General features: G+C 40.3%; 1 protein-coding gene across 2 annotated transcripts in view; it reads right to left on the bottom strand.

The window, feature by feature from the left end:
* The window catches only part of prdm6 (PR domain containing 6), a 54524-nt gene that overhangs the window by 13085 nt on the left and 19452 nt on the right, over positions 1 to 21987 (bottom strand). For both annotated transcript variants that reach the window (XM_024001112.1, XM_024001113.2), the window contains exons 4-6: positions 9758 to 9885; positions 5367 to 5491; positions 2752 to 3094 (exon numbers count right to left, since the gene is read on the bottom strand). In XM_024001112.1, the coding sequence (XP_023856880.1) occupies positions 2752 to 3094; positions 5367 to 5491; positions 9758 to 9885 (596 nt within the window). The remainder of the gene's footprint in view (positions 1 to 2751; positions 3095 to 5366; positions 5492 to 9757; positions 9886 to 21987) is intronic.

Here is a 21987-nt window from a genome sequence, read left to right on the forward strand (position 1 = left end):
ACACTTCAACTGTGAGAGACGGAATCTAAAACAAAAATCCAGAAAATCACATTGTATGATTTTTAAGTAATTAATTTGCATTTTATTGCATGACATAAGTATTTGATCACCTACCAACCAGTAAGAATTCCGCCTCTCACAGACCTGTTAGTTTTTCTTAAGAAGCCCTCCTGTTCTCCACTCATTACCTGTATAACTGCACCTGTTTGAACTCGTTACCTGTATAAAAGACACCTGTCCACACACTCAATCAAACAGACTCCAACCTCTCCACAATGGCCAAGACCAGAGAGCTCTGTAAGGACATCAGGGCTGAAATTGTAGACCTGCACAAGGCTAGGATGGACTACAGGACAATAGGCAAGCAGCTTGGTGAGAAGGCAACAACTTTGGCCAATTATTAGAAAATGGAAGAAGTTCAAGATGACGGTCAATCACCCTCGTCTGGGGCTCCATGCAAGATCTCACCTCGTGGGGCATCAATGATCATGGAAGGTGAGGATCAGCCAAACTACACGCAGGACCTGGTCAATGACCTGAAAGAGCTGGACCACAGTCCAAAGAAAACCATTAGTAACACACTACGCCGTCATGGATTAAAATCCTGCAGCGCACGCAAGGTCCCCTGCTCAAGCCAGCGCATGTCCAGGCCCTTCTGAAGTTTGCCAATGACCATCTGGATGATCCAGAGGAGGAATGGGAGAAGGTCATGTGGTCTGATGAGACAAAAATATAGCTTTGGTCTAAACTCCACTCGCCGTGTTTGGAGGAAGAAGAAGATGAGTACAACCCAAGAACACCATCTCAACCGTGAAGCATGGAGGTGGAAACATCATTCTTTGGGATGCTTTTCTGCAAAGGGACAGGGCGACTGCACCGTATGAGGGAGGATGGATGAGGCCATATCGCGAGATCTTGGCCAACAACCTCCTTCCCTCAGTAAGCGCATTGAAGATGGGTCGTGTCTGGGTCTTCCAGCATGACAACGACCCGAAACACAAGCCAGGGCAACTAAGAGCTCCTAAGAGCACTCAAGGTCCTGGAGTGGTCTAGCCAGTCTCCAGACTGAACCCAATAGAAAATCTTTGGAGGGAGCTGAAAGTCCGTATTGCCCAGCGACAGCCCCCAAACCTGAAGGATCTGGGAAGGTCTTTATGGAGGAGTGGGCCAAAATCCCTGCTGCAGTGTGTGCAAACCTGGTCAAGAACTACAGGAAATGTATGATCTCTGTAATTGCAAACAAAGGTTTCTGTACCAAATATTAAGTTCTGCTTTTCTGATGTATCAAATACTTATTTCATGCAATAAAATGCAAATGAATTACTTAAAATCATACAATGGATTTTCAGGATTTTGTTTAGATTCCGTCTCTCACAGTTGAAGTGTACCTATGATAAAAAATTACAGACCTCTTACATGCCTTTGTAAGTAGGAAAACCTGCAAAATCGGCAGTGTATCAAATACTTGTTCTCCCCACTGTACCTTCATTTCTCAAAAATATAGCCCAGACTATTTATTAGCTTTCGTTTGACATGAAATTTGATTTGCTCCTATGTTAGTGCTCATTGGGCCTTTTACATGGAAATGTCCTTGTCACAATCCAACCCAATGCCAAATCAAACCAAATGTTATTTGTCACATGCGCCGAATACAACAGGTGTAGACCTTACAGTGAAATGCTTACTTACATGCCCTTAACCAACAATGCAGTTAAGGGGGAAAAAAGTAAGAGATAAGAAAAACAAATAATTAAAGAACAGCAGTAAATAACAATAAGTGGGGCTATATACAGGGGGTACCGGTTCAGAGTCAATGTGCGGGGGCACAGGTGTCGAGGTGGTTGAGGTAATTATGTACATGCAGGTAGGGTTATTAAAGTGGCTATGCATAGATGATAACAGAGAGTAGCAGCAGCGTGAGGGGTGCAAATAGTCTGGGTAGCCATTTGATTAGCTGTTCAGGAGTCTCATGGCTTGGGGGTAGAAGCGGTTTAGAAGCCAATGTAACCATATTGTTCAGGGACATTGCCATGGCCAGTATACAGAAAAAAWTCCAAGCTCTTTTGTGTTTGTGCTATAAAGAGCTCCCTTCRTTGCCTCCCTCTTCCACACATATTGTCTGTCACACACCCACACATACATGTGCAAACACATGCATGCACACAGAAATGTACTCAAAATGACACGTTATTTACGAGGCATAAAATGCTGAATTGTGTTCGAAATAACATTTTATCAAAGAAATGCTACTTATAAGACTGTATGCTATATTGCTTCACTTCCTGTTACAAAAGGAATAAGCTACTAGCAAACAGTGTGAAAACCAAACCCCATACTGTGTGACAACCAACCCCACGATGGGGCTTGTTGTCACAAGTGGACAGTGTGTTTGATGGCTTATAATGCCATGTTGGAATAAGATGTGAGGATAAAAAGGGTCCCCATTTCAACCCAAGACCTTGGTCCTTCTACTAATATTGAAGAGAGTCTTGTAAGATATACCGGTGCTGAGAAATACACACGAGTAAAAAGTGTGACAACCAACCCCATTCATCACTACACTATATACAATAGCATGGCAAGTTTTTTTTTCTTCCCCAATGAACCCCATGGAAACAGAACTTTCTGAAATTAAAAATAGACACAAAGCAAGAAGAACGCCTAAATGTCTGTAAGAGTCTGAGACTACTAGGATATATCAAGCATTATGATGATTCATATTATGAGATGGCTCAAAGGCTGTTACCTTACCTGTCTGGGTTCTGTGTGCACACATGCATCTGGAGCAGGATGCGTTGCGTGAACGTCTTAAAGCACTGGCCGCACTTCCAGAGGTGCCAGTCACTGAACTCGGTGCTCAGCTGGCTGGTGGAGGTGGGGCTGGCTAGGACTCGCTGGTTCTTAGAGCTCATCTGGTTGAAGCCGGAGTCCGTGTGGCCACCCTTGTCCATCAGGGAGAAGCTTCTGGAGCAGGGCGAGTGGGGGAAGACCATGGAGCGCAGCAGGGCCACCGAGAAACCTTTGCCCGTTTTACTGAGCGGCTGCAGCGTCTCTTGTCTGCTCATGGCCTCCATGACTGTGGTTGGTACATTCACTAAAGGAGGAAAACAGTAGAAAACATGGAACATACAGTCATGTAAACCACTATCAGCATGTGATGTGAGGATACAGCTAGTATGTTGTGCCTTAGCACCCTTATACAACTGGAATGGGGTAACATTCCTTCTAATTCACAAGGTCAGAGTTTTAATATTGAAAATAAAGACATTGGAAAAAATATTATGCTTTGAAGCTTATGTATCCTATTTGTATTTACACAAAACGTTTATACTGAATAGATTTCCGTACATACATGTTTCCCTAGCTACAGCTAATAGAATACTGTCATCACACATCCTTAACTAATTTAATCTTTCTTCATTTCACTTCGGCTAAATGCAACAGGCTAAATGTATACTTATTTTATCTTGGTTCTGAGTTTGACTGTCATTGACTATCTTGTTGTTGTTTTTCTTACCATGTGGGTGAGTTCGAGTCATGACCAAAACATAACAACACAGATGAGATCTATTCTCTCTCAGCTACTGGATCACAGAAAAGAAAAGCTGCAGTCTTTGTGCATCCTAAGCATAAACAACTTGATGCAAGAAAGTTTCATTGTTGTTATAAGAAACATATGACGATCCTTCATCACTACACACTGATCTCTGACTGCATTCAAGAAGTCAGAGCCATAATAGCTCATGGGTGGACGAACCACATCCCACATTCTTTGTATTGCGACATGCTGTGTACATAAACACAGATTTACACAACTGTAACGTGATACATGTGGGAGTAGGGCTAGGCCTTTCTTATTTAATACAACTTCCATTTTTTTTCCTGGGCATTGTTTTAATGTTAGATCTCGTAACGCTGTTCAGTATCAGGCTAAGGAAGTGTGATTGAAGCTAACTTGTGAAAATGTACATAAAAACAATTGGGAGGTGGTTCTGAAGTTGTGCATGTTGTAGAGGAGGGCATTGACTAATTAAAGGGCAAACTCATAGTACTGAASCTCACCAATCCAGCAGCTTTCATTTGCTATCACATGCACACACTATTCCTTCATGTGGGTTGTATTAGGGGAAGAGGTCTATTTCTGTGTAACCAGGCTTCAGTGTCTGTAATGGGTAGATTCTCCCTTAAGAGAGCTATTCTAAGATATATTGATTCATGCAGGGTATGCTGATTTGCAAGGAGTTCACAGCACTCTCCCTCCTCGACCTCTCCATTGTTTGCCACGTTTTAAGGCTACAATACTGCATCTATCAAATTATACTATACACTTTTAAAACAGTTTATATGAAAAGGCACTTGTCTAAACAGGACTCCAACTAGACTGAAGTAATAAAATGTTGAACATGTAAACAGTGAACTGTCAGGCCCTGTCGGTTGTCCAAGACCTCCAGTGGCCAGTGAGTTCCAAAGAAACCAGACAGAGCAGTATGGGGCAAAATGCTGGTTAAGACAGAAAATAGTCATTCATTTTCCCAAATGCTCCTACAAAGACTGTTAACAGACAATCCCTCAAAAATGTCTGGGGGAGATAAATACTATTGTTTCAATAAACCTAACCGATTGTCTCTTCGATGAGAGAACAGCTTAGAAAATAGAAAATTGTGATACGTAACTAACGGGTACTGTCCGTTGAAAATCAACATTGAGTCATTGGTTTAATTCGCCACAATATGACAAAATAATTTTTCATCCTGTTTGCACTGGCAAGGTTTGTTTGGTTCAGCCATATAAATCAGGCTTAAGTAAATTTAAGGGTCCACTATTTGCATCAGTTTTTGTGGCTTGGCGCAGCTATGCCCAGTCAAATGCTTTTTGTCTTTAATAAAATTACACACTGAAATCCAAAGTAAATTATAGCATTTTCATTAACCTACTACTTTTTGGACAGTAGTCCTTTTGCAAATATGCTTTGTTGGGTTATGCTAGGCACCAGATTTGTTATGTCTGTCATTAAGTCCTATTCATGACAATGTTATGTACTATATCATTCTAGTATTCTTACATGGAAATACTAGATATCTTTATAGGAGTCATACTATATTTGGATATAAAAAATAAAAAAATGTTTAAATCAGTACATGCTGATGGCTGTATGTGGATCATATTCCTTTTGAATGTTCAGATGAAATAGGGACAACAGCAACAACTGCACACCAACCCAATGGCCCAGAGCAGAGTAATGTACTGTATACTGTATGTATGTTTTTGTCTTATTTCCTGTATATGTTAATTGGGACAGAAGAATGAAACAAATTAGTTGAATATAGAAAAACAGGAGGAGAGAGATGACTAGAAGAGATGCTTACAGTTTTCATCCTGCGCAATGCACTGTAGAGGGATGCCAAAGAAGGAGGTGTAGCTGTCATTGTACCAGACAAGGAGCTCTGTTCCTCTTGGAATGTCCATACATGCCCGGTAGAATATACATGATCTGTACAGTAGAGAAAACAATGCTGTCAATTAATCTACCCACTTGGCACAAACTGGTTGTTTCAATGTAATTTGTCAATGTATTGTGACGTGGAATCGAAATGGGAAAATACATTGGATTTGGAAAAAAAAGTTGTTTTGAGGGTGAAGTTTCAACCACAGAATTATGTCATCATGGTAACCAATTTTCAACATAGATAACGCTTGTATAAAATATGTTGAATTTGTACCTTTGAAACAACATCAGATTTTCTACATTATAGGCACTATCAGTAAAAAACAATAGGCTGGGCAGCACCTCCTACTGGAAAGCTGATCTATCTACAGCTATCCCATCCATGGTATTAACCAAGCCCAGGACTGCTTGGTTTTGATATGTGTCACTGACGACTACCAATGTGCTATCATGAGAATGAATAGCTAAATAGATTTACTGTTGCTATCAAAGTAATTCCAAAGGAGGTTCAATAGAGCAAATGAAATGTAACCATACTTTAAAAGTCATTATCTAATAGGCCAATATAGCATTTGCGAAATCAACAGCTATTGTTTCAATTCAACCCAGGGTTCAACAAAAAGAAATGATTTCAAATGTATTCTTCAAGTTAATAATTAATATGTTGGATGTACGTCTCCATCTTAACCAGAAATGTAAGTTAAAGAATAGGACTTAATCAAATGATTTGATTTAGTCACATTCTTTAACTTGTTCCTGCATTCACAGGGACTTAATTCACGGTAAACACTGCATATATCTGTTCAATTGAAAATGACCTTTACATTTCAAGCGAGCTATAGCGCTGAACTTCGGCTATACGGATTGAATTGAGCCCTAAACCAAAAATCTGACATTGTTTCTCCATTAGAATTTGTGCTTTTAGATGTTTGAAAGCATAGAGATAACACTTTGGGAATTCAACAAACTTCTGTATTTTTGTGTGGGTGAATAAAGGTTGAAATCTCATTGATCAACCAAATATTACCCAAATTTCGATGTTGAAATGTGGTGTGCCCAATGTGTATGTGTGAACTACTCACGACACAATTTCATGTACAAACGATGTACGACAGTAAATGCAAACAAAAGCATTAGAGGCCCTCAGTATGCCTTTTGCTTTGTGTCTGACAGAATATATAATCACGTCCAAGCATCACATCCAATTTCCTCTTTGGCGAGTTGAAAAACTCCGCATGTGAGAGGCTGAGGTTTTACAAGAAGAAACATGGCAGTTGTGATGCAATGCTTATTTAATGAATCAGGTTCGAAATGAATAGGCATTATACTGTACATTTCCATGGCAGTGGGATATGCATTACTTTGTCACTATCTTAAATATGCCCCCATGCTGACATTCCAGAATTTTGCTTCACTAGCAAATAACATATCCATATATTTCAAATAATTATGTATATAAAAAAAAATATATATAAACATTTGACAGAAATGCTTCTTTGGTCTCGGCCTAGCTGCTGAAGCCTGTGAGTTTGTATTAATTCCTTCCACCACAACATAAATATGAAGCAAAGACAAGCCCATAAATCAAACACATCTTATAACCTGAGAAAAGCACAAATATTCCATGTATTTTATACCCTTGTAATGTTCCGTCTCTCAGTTTGGCCTCACTTAACATAAACACTGGAGCACACAAATAAATGTACTGGGACTAAATGACTCAGTTGGCTGCTGACAGAGGGCTGTTTTCTAAGCGATAGGTGGTCTTGCACACTTTGAGGCGGGTGAAAGAGTGTAAATGTAAACCATTTCTTACAAGCCTGCTGTCACTTTCAAAACTTGTGCAAATCTCAGCTCAGTGGAGCACATCAAAGGCATTTTTTCAGTTTTGGATAATATTTCCCTTGCTGACATGTATTTAGTATTGTGGTTGGATGACTCATAAAGACAACGGCGGGACGTCCCAGTGCAGGCAAAGTGAAGCACATGCCAATGGACATTATTGTCAGAGCAAAAACAAAACAGCCATCCCAGGGTCAATCAATCACGAGCTGCTTTGAAGAGAATTCCATTTAGATATTGCAAATCATAACATAAGGAATTCAAACCAGCTGACTGCCTGTGGAGGACATCCCCACACGGCTCAGAGGAGGGAAACAGGAGTGTCTGCATTAGGAGTACATGTATATGATGATGTGGAACTAAGTCTCAAGGGTTTTCACTAATCATAGCTCTCTCATAGTTATGGACCAGGGCCTGTATTCACAAAGCATCTCAGAGAAGGTTCCCTCTGTCCATGGAATCTTATTTATTATGATCTAATAGGCTAAACTTATCCTAGATCAGCAATCCTACTCTGAAAAGCTTTATGGATATGGGCCTAGTTTGGTACAATAATGTGTCAAGACAGCAAAAGTATTGGATCTAGTCCACAGATCATCAGTATTAAGTTATTCCTCTTCATAGTCATGGACTACAATACACTGCCGTTCAAAAGTTTGGGGTCACTTAGAAATGTCCTAGTTTTTGAAACAAAAGCACATTTTTGGTCCATTAAAATAACATAAAATTGATCAGAAATACAGTGTAGACATTGTTAATGTTGTAAATGACTATTGTAGCTGAAAACGGCAATTTTTTTWATGGAATATCTACATAGGCCCATTATCAGCAACCATCACTCCTGTGTACCAATGGCACTTTGTGTTAGCAATCCAAGTTTATAATTTTAAAAGGCTAATTTATCATTAGAAAACCCTTTTGCAATTATGTTAGCACAGCTGAAAACTGTTGTGCTGGGATCGGTGTCCCTCCCATGGGACGGTTGAGCTAACGTAGGCTAATGTGATTAGCATGAGGTTGTAAGTAACAAGAACATTTACCAGGACATAGACATATCTGATATTGGCAGAAAGATTAACAAGAATTTAAGCTAACTGCAGTCCAATTACAGTAGCTTTTACAGTGAAAGTATACCATGATATTGTTTGAGGAGTGCACAATTTTGAACATGAAAAGTTATTAATAAACAAATGAGGCATATTTGCGCAGTCTTGTTACAACATTTTTTAACAGAAATGTAAATGGTTCATTGGATCAGTCTAAAACTTTGCACATTCACTGCTGCCATCTCGAGGCCAAAATCTAAATTGCACCTGGCCTGGAATAATACATTATGGCCTTTCTCTTGCATTTCAAAGATGATGGTACAAAAAAATACAATAGAATGGTTGGTTTTTATCTTTGTATTATCTTTTACTAGATGTAATGTGTTATATTCTGCTACATTCCTTTCACATTTCCACAAACGTCAAAGTGTTTCCTTTCAAATGGTACCAAGAATATGCATATCCTTGCTTCAGGGCATGAGCTACAGGCAGTTAGATTGGGGCGTGTCATTTTAGGCTAAAACTGGGGGGAAAAGGGGCGGATCCTTAAGAGGCCAGAAACAAAGGACTTTCTTCTGAAACTCGTCAGTCTATTCTTGTTCTGAGAAATGAATGCTATTCCATGCGAGAAATTGCCAAGAAACTGAAGATCTGGTGCAACACTGTGTACTACTCCCTTCGCAGAACAGCTCAAACTGGCCCTACCCAGAATAGAAAGAGGAGTGGGAGGTGCACAACTGAGCAAGAGGACAAGTACATTAGAGTGTCTAGTTTGAGAGACAGACGTCTCACAAGTTCTCAACTGGCAGCTTCATTAAATAGTACCCGCAAAACACCAGTCTCAACGTCAACAGTGGAGAGGCAACTCCGAGATGCTGGCCTTCTAGGCAGAGTTTCTCTGTCGAGTGTCTGTGTTCTTTTGCCCATCTTAATCTTTTCTTTTTATCGGCCAGTCTGAGATATGGCTTTTTTCTTTGCAACTCTGTCTAGAAGGCCAGCATCCCGGAGTCGCCTCTTCACTGTTGACATTGAGACTGGCCAACAGTGGTGCTGTTGTAGGAGTTGATACATTCTTTGTTAGGGCAAATCAAGTCGGACATGTTTAAGTGGAAATTACAAACTTTAGGAGCCTTTTTAAACCTCAAATAGACTTCAAGCTTGAATTCCCTGATTCCTCCAACAACAGGATGATCAAATTAAGATATGGCATCTGTATGGTAAGCCTGCATAGACTGCAGCTGACAGTGTCAAATTTGTGTGAATAATAATTTATGCCGGAATACATAGTGTTGATCACATGCTGTACTCACAGTTGGGCCTACATGGTATGGAGTGATATTAATGTTAATACAATTTCTAAATTATTACATTCCTGGTGGAARTAACATGGTACTTTCCCACCCACATTCCATGCAGTCTTTACCTGTACTGGACCACCATCATGTTTTGCTCGCCACAGTGCCGTGCACAGCGAATGTATCTCATCCAGCTCGACTTGCTCGGCTCATTGCCGTCAATAAAGTGCTGTAACGTCCCTTCCTGGTCATAGATCTGGAAGGCAATGGGGGTTTATGTAGTTAGTCTTCCTACAGATACACAACAAGCATGATTCATTAAAGCACCCTTTAATTGTTATCTACACAACTTTCAACAATGACGCACACAGGAATTAGGAATGTGATGGACTGCCAAGCTCCACATGTTGTTGTAAAATGTAAACAGTGTACATGTGAGAGCATTGTATAAGTATAAACATGATTTGCCCTAGAGCAGGGCTCTCCAACCTTGTTCCTGGAGTGCTACTGTCTTGTAGATTCACTCCAACCCTAACCTAGCACACTGATTCAAATAGTTAGCTCGTTGATAAGCTGAATCAGGTTAGTTACAACGGGGGTTGAAGCAAAAACCTACAGGAGGGTAGCTCTCCAGGACCAGGGTTGGAGAGCCCTGCTCTAGAGTATCGTTTAAGTATGACAATTATTTGCTCTAGGTTAACAGCATCTAAAGTTGATGATGTGAGTTAAAGCTGGAATCCTTAATGGTGAAACTGCCATGTCAGTTTGCGATATTACAACAACAAAGTTGCTGCAAACAACATTGCACATGCGATATAACAACAGCATAAGTAATGAAATTTGTTTTACCCCCACCTCTGCTTTGTAAAAAAATTATAATAACACTGGTCGTAAGGCAAACAGTGGCGCTTTTTCCACTTATTGCGGATTCCATCTTTAAAAGGATGGCATACAATTATGGTTTCAAATATTTGAGTGGCTTCCTTTCCTTCCTCTCTCTAGCCCMATTTATACCAGGTTCTAACATGCGTCCTTTGTCCTGATTGTGTCCACATCCTGATTGTGCCCACATTTGTAGACAGATGTAGACGATGATCTGATTGTGATCCGATCTTCCTGCCCACCTCCGGAGGTAGTCGGGCACGCATTGTGTCTGGATATTTCACAAGTGTAGACATAGGGTAGCAAGGAGTCAAACTCATTCCATAGAGGGCCTAGTGTCTGCTGGTTTTTGTTTTTTCCTTTCAATTAAGACCAAGACAACCAGATGAGGGGAGTTCCTTACTAATCAGTGAGCTTAATTCATCGATTAAGTCCAAGGGAGGAGCAAAACCCGCAGACACTCGGCTCTCCGTGGAATGAGTTTGACACGTGGTTTAGAGCATTCGAATACCTGAGCCGACAAAGTGAAAAATATGTCGATGTGCCCTTGAGCAAGGCACTTAACCCTAATTTGCTCCAGGGGTGCTGTACTACTATGGCTGACCCTGTAAAAATAAAACATTTCACTGCACTTACAGTATCCGGTGTCTGACAATAATAAAACATCTGGACAGTGAAACCATTTAAACCATCATCATGATCACTTCTAAAATCATTGACAGGTGGTACCATTGACTTATGACATCGATATGTGTAAATTAATAATATTTTTAAAGAATATCTGTCAAATAATTTGCATACAGTGAGGGACCAGGAAATCTGGTCACAATGTGGACACGGTGGATAGATAAGAGACACATTTTAATACCATGTGTAGATGCATATCTGAAAATKTAGGCACAATCAGAATGTGGACAAGATCAGGACCAAGTATGCATTTTAGCACCAGGTATAAACGAGGCTTCTCGCTCTCGCTCTCTCACTCTCACTTAAAGCTCTGTTAACATATGTGCCCCCAATATCAGTCACTATATATCAACCAACCAATCTGAAATAGCCACACAATGAGAAAACAATATATATTTATTTGGCCATTTCATCATGTTCATGGCAAAAAAGCTGCTCATATTGGAAAAGCTGGTTGACTAATAAGTACATTGAAGTGAAAACATAGAGACATAAATATAAGATGTAAGGACCGTATCTAAGCAATATAATAATTCCTGAATAAAACATTTTAATTGTTTATTTTGGAAGATATTTTTTKGGGGGGATAATCATGGACAATAGTGATATACAATGTCCTACACTTCGAAATGTATAAAACAGCTTTATCCTTGCCGCAGTTCATTCAGTTTGCATCTAGGCAGTTAGGGGATTCGAGCCTTGTCACTGGCCACCAGCAAAATGGATGAGATTTCAAGACCCCACTGACCCCATTGAATCTCTGACATCTAGTTTGTCGGCTGTGATTCCCCTTCCTTATCCCATTCCATTCTTATCCTTGTGGCTTTTCTGGTGAACCATCTCTGGCTTTGACAGCATGATAGAATACTTGAAGGGATAGCTCACCCAAATTACAAAATTACATATTGGCTTCCTTACCCTGTAAGCAATCTAGTTTCCTTGGCACTGTTTCCACATGCTAACATTTTAGCGTTTTATATTAGCTTTTTTTGTACAACATGTCAAAATCATCCGAAAGTATGTCAAATTGATTGTAAACCTCAACAAAGTCACTTATCGATCATTTGAACATGATGCGCAAAAAATGCTAAATGCTAATATCAGTCCAGTGAGATTTGTGCCACAGATGCTAAAACGTTAGCATGTGGAAACAGTGCCCAGAAAAATAAACCAAAGCATGGATTGCTCACACACCTTGTCCATAGACTTTTACAGGGCAAGGAAACCAATTGTGATTTTCTAATTTGGGTGAACTTTCCCTTTAAGACATTAGTTACACTGGAGATGTTTGTTACACAAGTACAAGACAGGTCCTCCAGCTGCTTTATCTAAATTATCATGTCCATCTTGAGACAAGAGATGATTGTGCACTGTAGATAGACATTAAGAAATTAAGAAAATTAAGAAAATTATACTTTTATTTACTTATTTCCTTTTTTTCTATCCAACAGCTGACATTTTTAAACTAGTTTTCCTCAAATCTGGACTGAGTCACAATTTAAACTAAGTGGTGAGCACTTAATAATAGACAAGGGTGATGGGAAATACAAAGTGGAATCTTACATTTGGTAATTTTCCATAATACATTTTTTTTTTTGCCAGATCAATGTCATATCACTGCCATACAGCAGTCATGGAATTGGGATTTTTTTTAATCGTATATTGCAATGGGAACAGAATGTAGTGACATTCAACATCAGGTTATTGTTATTTGGAAAGAAGCAGGGTGAAAAAGTGACATTTTAAAAATCGTATTTGGATGGAGAAGCCAGCCTGTCATCTTTACTATAGTGCTTATAGATCCCACAGGCCGATGAAGCAGTGAGGAGAGCAGCCTCTCATCAACCGAGCCTGTGCTGTGATCACAAGCAGCAGCCACTGAACCCTTCAATGCACCCCAACATATTTTTTTTTTGGTCCACTTGAAAAAGTCCTGACAGTCCATTCATTTCCCTGGCCTGTGGAGCAGCACACTGTTTGACTCGTCTGATCCAGACACTTTGATGCTGGAGCTCTTCCAGGGTGTCCCGCTGAGTACAAGCTCCTCTTCCCAAATCCAGGGGAAAATAAGTCATTGTCCGTCTTTCTAAGTGAGAAATATTCTCACTGTTAAATGTGTATTTTTTCTCTCCTTTTCTTCTGTCCAGCTGGACAACAGCAAGTGATGTTTACAGATGTGATATTTATGTTGATATTTTTTTGTGATTGCTTTGCAGTATCCAAATATCTTTTGGAGTGGAATCGTTTTTCACTCCTTTTGAGAAGATAGATTAATTTGTATTCCTTCCTTCTATCAGCGTTGCTGAGTCTCGGGTCATGTTGTTCTAACGTGTTATATTAGGCCGATAACAAACACATGGAGTACTGTCAGCACAAATAATTATCCATATTTTTCTGTGTGCCGCCTGGACTAAAAAAATCATCGCATGTCGCATGAAGGCGTAATGATTGACAACATATGCATAGCGTTGTCCCAAAATGCTGCATGATATTTTTTTCTGGCCTTCATGTGACATGTGACATTTGACATAACACAGTATTTATGTACGATACGTTGGAAATGCATAACAGCATGCATTAAGCAGGCTTTATGGCGCTTTTTGAATGCTTTATGAACTTCTATCTGATGTACATTGGGACACGTTTGCGAAGCCACTGATCCCTACAAATACGTATTAGGCCCCAATCTCCTCCACATAGTGTAATATGGGTCGTTCCACGAAGTGAGTTCCTTTTGCATCCCTTTGATATTTTCTGTATAAATTGTGCACCAATATTGCATTTTAAAAATTTGTTGTATTAAATTAGTGCCCTTTAATATAGACCACATGGAAAATTCAATACATCTGATTTTGAATATGAAAAAAGGTTTGCTAAAGGGCCAAAATGAATCATTAATCATATCCCTCCGTCAACCATGTGTAACTTCAAGAAATATTTTAACCCACTTAATCCCGAAATTTCACCATCATTGTRAAGCCATAGTTATTTTGTTGCTTTGACAAAAGTAATTTCTGAAGATTTTTTTTTATTTCATGTGATTAGTGATTAATTTACGTATGTCCCTTATTTTAAGATCAACCCTGTTATGTACGTGAACTGCACTCTCATTTTAATATGGTGAAACCTGTCACGACTTCCGCCGAAGTCGGTTCCTCCCCTTGTCCGGGCGACGTTCGGCGGTCGACGTCACCGGTTTTCTAGCCATCGCCGATCCACCTTTCATTTTTTATTTGTTTTGTCTTGTTTTCCCACACACCTGGTTTACATTCCCTCATTATTTGACGTGTATATAACCCTCTGTTCCCCCATGTTTGTGTGTGGAATTGTTTGTTGTAAGTGTTTTGTGCATTTCTGACTGGTTGGCGACGGATTGTTTCAACCTGTATGTTGCTGTTCTGGGTGCCGTTTGTTTTTGCATCATTAAAGTGCTCCGGCTGTTACCCATTTCTGCTCTCCTGCACCTGACTTCCCCGCTGCCAGTTACGCACCGCTTACAAAACCCTTCCTTGTTTTTCCTAAAGAAACATTGAACAACAATATAAATTCAACATGTAAAGTGTTGGTCCCAGGTTCCATGAGCTGAAAAAAAGATACCAGAAATGTTCCATACACATTGTGCACAAATTAGTTTACATCTCTGTTAGTGAGCATTTCTCCTTCGCTAAGATTATCCATTCACCTGACAGGTCTGGCATATCAAGAAGCTGATTAAACAGCATGATCATTACATAGGTGCTACTTGTGCTGGGAACAACAACACAATTCCACAGATGTCTCAAGTTTTGAGGGAGCGTGCAATTGGCATGCTGACTGCAGGAATGTCCACCAGAGCTGTTGCCAGATAAATTGAATGTTCATTTCTCTACCATAAACTGCCTTCAACGTCGTTTGAGAGAATTTGGCAGTATGTCCAACCAGCCTCACAACCGCAGACGATGTGTATGGCGTTGTGTAGGCAAGCGGTTTGCTGATGTCAACGTTGTGAACAGAGTGCCCCATGGTGGCATTTGGGTTATGATATGGGCAGGCATATCTACGAACAACGAACACAATTGCATTTTATCGATGGCAATTTGAATGCACAGAGATACCGTGATGAGATCCTGAGGCCTATTGTCGTGCCATTCATCTGCCGCCATCAACTCATGTTTCAGCATGATAATGCACAGCCCCATGATGCAAGGATCTGTATGCAATTCCCAGTTCTTCCATGGCTTGCTCACCAGACATGACACCCATTGCGCAGTTTGGGATGCTCTGGGTCGATGTGTACGACAGCGTGTTCCAGTTCCTGCCAATATCCAGCAACTTTGCACAGCCATTGAAGAGGAGTGGGACAGCATTCCACAGGCCACAATCAATAGCCTGATCAACTCTATGCGAAGGAGATGAGGCAAATGGTGGTCACACCAGATACTGACTGGTTTTCTGATCCACGCCCTTACTTTTTTATTTAAGGTATCTTAAAATTGATTTAAATTGACTGATTTCCTGATATGAACTGTAACTCAGTAAAATTTGGTGAAATCAAATGTTTGTTTTTGACCAAGTCACACTTCTCAAAAGGCACCGAATTGGTGGAACGACCCACATAGGACAGGGCAGCCCAGAAAACACACACTGATTAATAGCCCTCATTGTACTCTAGTCGACACAGAGGGTTACAAATGCAAAGCAAAGGCAAAGTGTGTGTCTGCAAACTCAACATCATTGAAAACAGCATTTAGCATCTCGAGCAGTGCTGTGTCTCTCCCGTGTTGTGTATTTTTTTCCCGACAGGATCTGACAGCACAACACACACACACATATGCACACCCTGTTGTATTTCTTCCCATCATGTCCAATAAACACCACAGCGCATGACTTACCCTCTGTATGCTATCAATGTCAACAGTTCAGCCCCTCCATTATTATACATTTCCCTGCATACGTGACCTTCGGTTTTCTCTGCATGCTAAACAAGCCCTGGCGTAGTGACATCTCACTTTATTGAGGAGCGGCCTGTTTATTACGGAGGTGAACCCTGTCAATAGCACTGCTGAAATCTGTCTATAGCTCACTGGAGCAATCAATTTTGTAAATGATTGCGATAATCAAGGAAATTGCCAAATTTATAAATCTCTGTATACAGCATTTTAAAGGCCACTTTATAGTAACTGCTGATGTTCTGAAAGCAAAGGGAGTTGTTTGTATGTGTTGTTGTGGGATTGGGATTTTACTGATGTGTCGAGCAAATAAAGAAGAAATAAAGATAAATCGTAAAATGGAGCAGAAGAGCTTTTTCTTCTTTTGATATTCACACCTAGGGTTGTAAAGGGTCGGAAACTTTCTGGAAATTTTCCATGGGAAGTTAAACCTGGGAATTTTTGGAATTTTGCTTAAATTCATCAAAAAAGGTAGCTTATAACAGTGAACTTTTTTTGTGGGATACACATAAGGCAATTCTAGGTTTTGTGGCATATTTTGGTTAAACTATCCCCAATTCAATGGAATTGCAACCCTCTGCATGCACAGTGCATTCTTCCATCACATGTGCAGTGCACTCTTCCATCACATGTACAGCTGATTCTCAAGATCTTGCACACTAATGAGATGCTATTGAGCCCACACTACTACACTTTCTGAGCCAAGGACTACATGCTTCCTGGTAAGTTTTGATTACAATACTGGGTGGGGTGAATATATTTTATATGACATACATATTTTGTTAACTAGTAAATAGTAGCCTACAGCAAAGTGTGTTTAAATAATTTCTAACTTGTTAACAATTTCTGCTAGTTACTTTTTGCTACCATGTGGGTTTTAGCTTGCTTGAGCCTGCTAACTGAGGAATGTTCATTCACCTGTTTCCATACATGTTTAATTTTAAAACATGTATCTTACAAAGGAGTTGTTTAATCTAACTGTTTAACTATTTATCTGTACATGGAATTGTATTTGGGKTTTTTTTACATTTTTTTTCTAATCTTTACAGGAAAATGCCACGGGCACTATCGGATGTGTGGAGACATTTCATTGCAGCTAATGTAGAAGGAAAAGCTGTGTACATTTGCAAATACTGTGCCAAATCATATGTGAAGAATGCAACAAAGATGCAGAATCATCTGGCTAAGTGCATAAAGTTCCCTCAGCGCTCACAACAAGCAAACTCTGACAGAAGTCCCTCTACTTCTATTTGAGGTGAAAATGATGAATCAGACACCTTATCAATAACAACAGCTCATTTTCCTCATGGAATCATATGTTTTTTAACTCAATTGAGGAATGTAGTCAGAGAAATGCTGATGAATGTCTTGCTCGAGCTGTGTATGCAACTGGTTCACCTCTGATGCTCACAGGCAATGTGTATTGGAAGAGAATTCTGAATGTTTATTGCCCAGCCTACACCCCTCCAACCAGACATGCTTTATCTACTCATTTGCTGGATGCAGAGTTCAACAGAGTTCAAGTGAAGGTCAAACAAATCATAGAGAATGCACTGTATTGCTATCATCTCTGATAGGTGGTCAAATGTTTGTGGGCAAGGAATAATTAACTACATCATCTACACCCCTCAACCAGTATTCTACAAGAGCACAGACACAAGGGACAACAGACACACCGGTCTCTACATTGCAGATGAGCTGAAGGCATTCATCAATGACCTTGGACCACAGAAGGTATTTGCACTTGTGACAGACAATGCTGCGAACATGAAGGCTGCTTGGTCTAAAGTGGAGGAGTCCTACCCTCACATCACACCCATTGGCTGTGCTGCTCATGCATTGAATATGCCCCTCAAGGACATCATAGCACTGAAAACAATGGATACACTCTACAAGAGAGCCAAGGAAATGGTTAGGTATGTGAAGGGTCATCAAGTTATAGCAGCAATCTACCTCACCAAGCATAGGGAGGAGATTAAGAGCACCACATTGAAGCTGCCTAGCAACACCCGTTGGGGGGGTGTTGTCATCATGTTTGACAGTCTCCTKGAGCGGAAGGAGTCCCTCCAAGAAATGGACATATCTCAGTCTGCCGATATGGACAGCCCCATCAAGAGGATCCTCCTGGATGATGTATTTTGGGAGAGAGTGGTAAGCAGCCTGAAACTCCTGAAACCTATAGCAGTAGCCATTGCACAGATTGAGGGAGAAAATGCCATCCTGTCTGATGTTCAGACTCTGCTTGCAGATGTAAGAGAAGAAATCCGTACTGCCCTGCCCACTTCACTGTTGCTCCAAGCAGAGGAAACTGCAGTTCTGAAATACATCAAAAAGCGTGAAGACTTCTGCCTGAAGCCTATACACGCCGCAGCGTACATGTTGGACCCCAAGTATGCTGGCAAGAGCATCCTGTCTGGTGCAGAGATCAACAAGGCCTATGGTGTCATCACTACCGTGTCTCGCCACCTTGGCCTGGATGAGAGCAAGGTTCTTGGCAGTCTGGCAAAGTACACTTCCAAGCAAGGGCTTTGGGACGGAGATGCAATATGGCAGTCGTGCCAACATATCTCCCTTGTGGAAGGGACTTTGTAGATCTGAGGCTCTTTCCCATGTTGCCTCCATCCTCCTCCAAATCCCAACAACATCAGCCACCTCAGAGCGCAACTGGTCCTTGTTTGGGAACACACACACCAAAGCACGCTACAGGCTGAGCAATACAAGGGTTGAAAAATTGGTGGCCATCCGGGAAAATTTGAGGCTTTTTGAGCATGACAACGAGCCATCCTTAACAAGGTTGGAAAGCGACAGTGAAGATGAGGCCTCAGAGTCTGATGTTCTCAGAGTCTGATGTTCAAGAGGTGGACATTGAGGAGGTCCAGGGAGAAGACATGGAAGCCTGAGAGGAAGACAACCAAAGSTTTAGTTTCTAKACTATCATTTTACAGATGTTGAAAACGTTTTTGGGAGATGCGATGGATCATTGGGGATCAGTCAATATTCCCTTTCTTTTGTTGTTCAGTGAAATCATCCCATGTGAGGAGTCAACTAATTTAATTAAAGTTCAATTTGTAACTAAATTGTTTAAAAAAATATATATATTGAAAGGATTTAATAATTTGCAATTATGTCTACTTATGATAAGGTAAAAGGTTTATGTTTCTGTTTCCATATGATATGGTAAATATATCCAATACAAAAAACATCTACATTCAAATGTGATTAATATTCATTTGCATATATTTCCATTAATTCCCATATATTCCTGTKAATTCCCATGGAAAGTTTCCACCTCTGAATATTCCCCAAAATGTGCAACCCTATTCACACCCATCTGTCAACTGTGTTTAGATAACAAACAAATAATTTCAAAGCCAAGTGAACGAAGTTTACCTACACCATGATGAAGAGACAGACAATAACTGCCAGGTCTTGCCATGTCAATACCATAATATGTCCTGTGTTGGTATAACGATGTCAGAATTACAATAAAACTATAACTAATATAGTATAACAAAAAAATGTTCATGGTATCTAAAAAGGACTATAGAAAGTGCCTATTTAGTTCCAAATAAAGTAACAGGGTTGGCGATTTCTTCTTAAATCAGACATAAATCCCCTTGTGACAGGGGGATGGAAGGTTGTTTTGTGCAACAGGGAGTGGCAATTGAATACAAGCTTCACAAAAACATTTAATTGTTAAAACATTTCTAGCCTGTCTATCTATGGGTAACAGGATTGACGTGCTTTTACTATATGATTTGACTATTAGATAAAATGTTTATTTTGAAAATAATATTTAAAAAGGAATAGTTTCTCGATATTAAAAAGTGAGTTCCGTTCACGTAACAGGGTTGACCTTAAAATTAGGGACAGACGTATATGAATCACTAATGAAATTATATAAAAAAGAATCTTCAGAAATTACTTTGTCAAATCAACAAAATAACTAGGGGTTGACAATGATGGTGAAACCTAGAGAAGTTTGGGGATTAAGTGGGTTAAAATYTTCCTAGAAGTGACACAGGGTTGGCGGAGGGACATGTCAAAATGAAGAATTTTGGCACTTTAGCAAGCCTTTTTCATATTCAAAATCTGATTTATTAAATTCTCCATGTCTAGTTAAAATATCAAAAGGCATTCATTTAGTGGAATGACCCCTGTCAGTAAATGTCGAATTCTCCTGGCGCCACACAGAACGGATTTTAACTGCAGAAAAGAAAACATAATAATGATTTCTTTGTAACTAGAAGTACTATACTCTGGTAGTACTATATACGTCCCATATATGATAATGATGGAGCGTTGAGGAGGGGGAAAATGACATACAGTAAATGTTAAGAAGAGGAAGTCAGAAATCCAATAACGTGTCAGATATCAAAGAACTTATCCAAGAACATATAACACCCATTTATGGTCCTCATGTTTCCTTTTCCTGGGTCCGGTAAGAAGGTGCTGTGGCTTACAGTTAGTTCTCAGTGGCCCCTCAGCCATTGATCTGTCTCCCAGTGTCCTGTCACTGCTTTAGTTACTGCTCAATCTCCCTGGGCCGACATTTACGGCGCGCTGATTGGGCTCTGTCACTGTCCGGGCTGTAAATCGTCCTGGAACAGCTGTGTGTTGATGCCTGGCTAGAGGAGCAACCCCAAAGGCTGCCTGATAGTCGTTTGACCTCCTGGCCTTATTACATCAAGCAAATCAGCCTCCGAAGCCATTAGACGGAGGCTRGGAGCTGGGGAGAGTCCCACCCGGCCCACTCAGGGATAGCACAGACCCCAAGCAGGCAGGATTACCCACCATCACCACCACCATCTTATCTGCCGAAACACTTAACGGCCATGTCCCAAGCGATGCTGGCATGTAAATGGGTTACGTGGATCAGTTATGCTCCATATGATTGATTCTTCAAATGAGATACTTGAGCCGCACTGTATGGTGTGAACGGTTCAATGGTGTGAACACACCTAAAGTGAACATGCTTATTTTCAGTTCATTTTATTGTGTGCAGTTCAAGGCCAAACCACTCATTCAATAATTACCGTTTAGCAATAATTGCCATTTAGCATTATTACCAAAGGATGATGATGCATCTAAATAAACTGTTCTGGAGCCAGTGGTAGTAACAGAGACGATTAAAGAGACGTTCCTGAACTTGTCAGTATTTTTTAAACCTCCCACTTTGGGCTGGATGTGTCAATGTGTTTGAAAGCGACTGTTTTCTGGAAGCTGTGTGGCACCATTGTCCCTATTCAGGGAATCTACACAGATTTTTGGGACATACTGCAAGCTTGGCACACGTGGGCCAGCCCCCTAGCCAATGAGCTTCAGCCCCTCGTCATTTGAGTGACAGTTAGCAAGATGCACATTGACGAGAGGCAGACAGTAGTTAGCTAATAGAGTTGTCTCATGGATTGTGTAAATATTTTCAACATGTCAGCTGAAGAGGCAAGGTATACAAGCTATAGACAGTGTTTTTATAAACACAGATTTACAAACTGATGTATTTTATGACAACATTGCCGGTTGTTAGTCGAGCTAGGCTAGTTTGTTAGTTATAGCTAGAACCATATATTGAGCCATGTATTTTGAAACAGGAAATAAAAGGCTCTGGCTATAGCTAGCTATACTTCACAGTACTCCACACAGTGGAGCTAATAGCTAATGAAAATATTATACTAATAAAGCTACAGGATTAGCAGTACCCATTCATACCTTCAGTAATTACTTTTTTTTAACTTCCCATTAACATATGAAATCCAAAAATCACAAGTCTATTAGAAGCTTCCCATATCATATCRACGTATACACTGTGTTTTGCTCGTCATCAGACTAGCCCGAGGGAGAGGACATGGTCCACGGATGAG

This window comes from Salvelinus sp. IW2-2015, linkage group LG15, assembly GCF_002910315.2.
Source record: "Salvelinus sp. IW2-2015 linkage group LG15, ASM291031v2, whole genome shotgun sequence".
NCBI lineage: Eukaryota > Metazoa > Chordata > Actinopteri > Salmoniformes > Salmonidae > Salvelinus > Salvelinus sp. IW2-2015.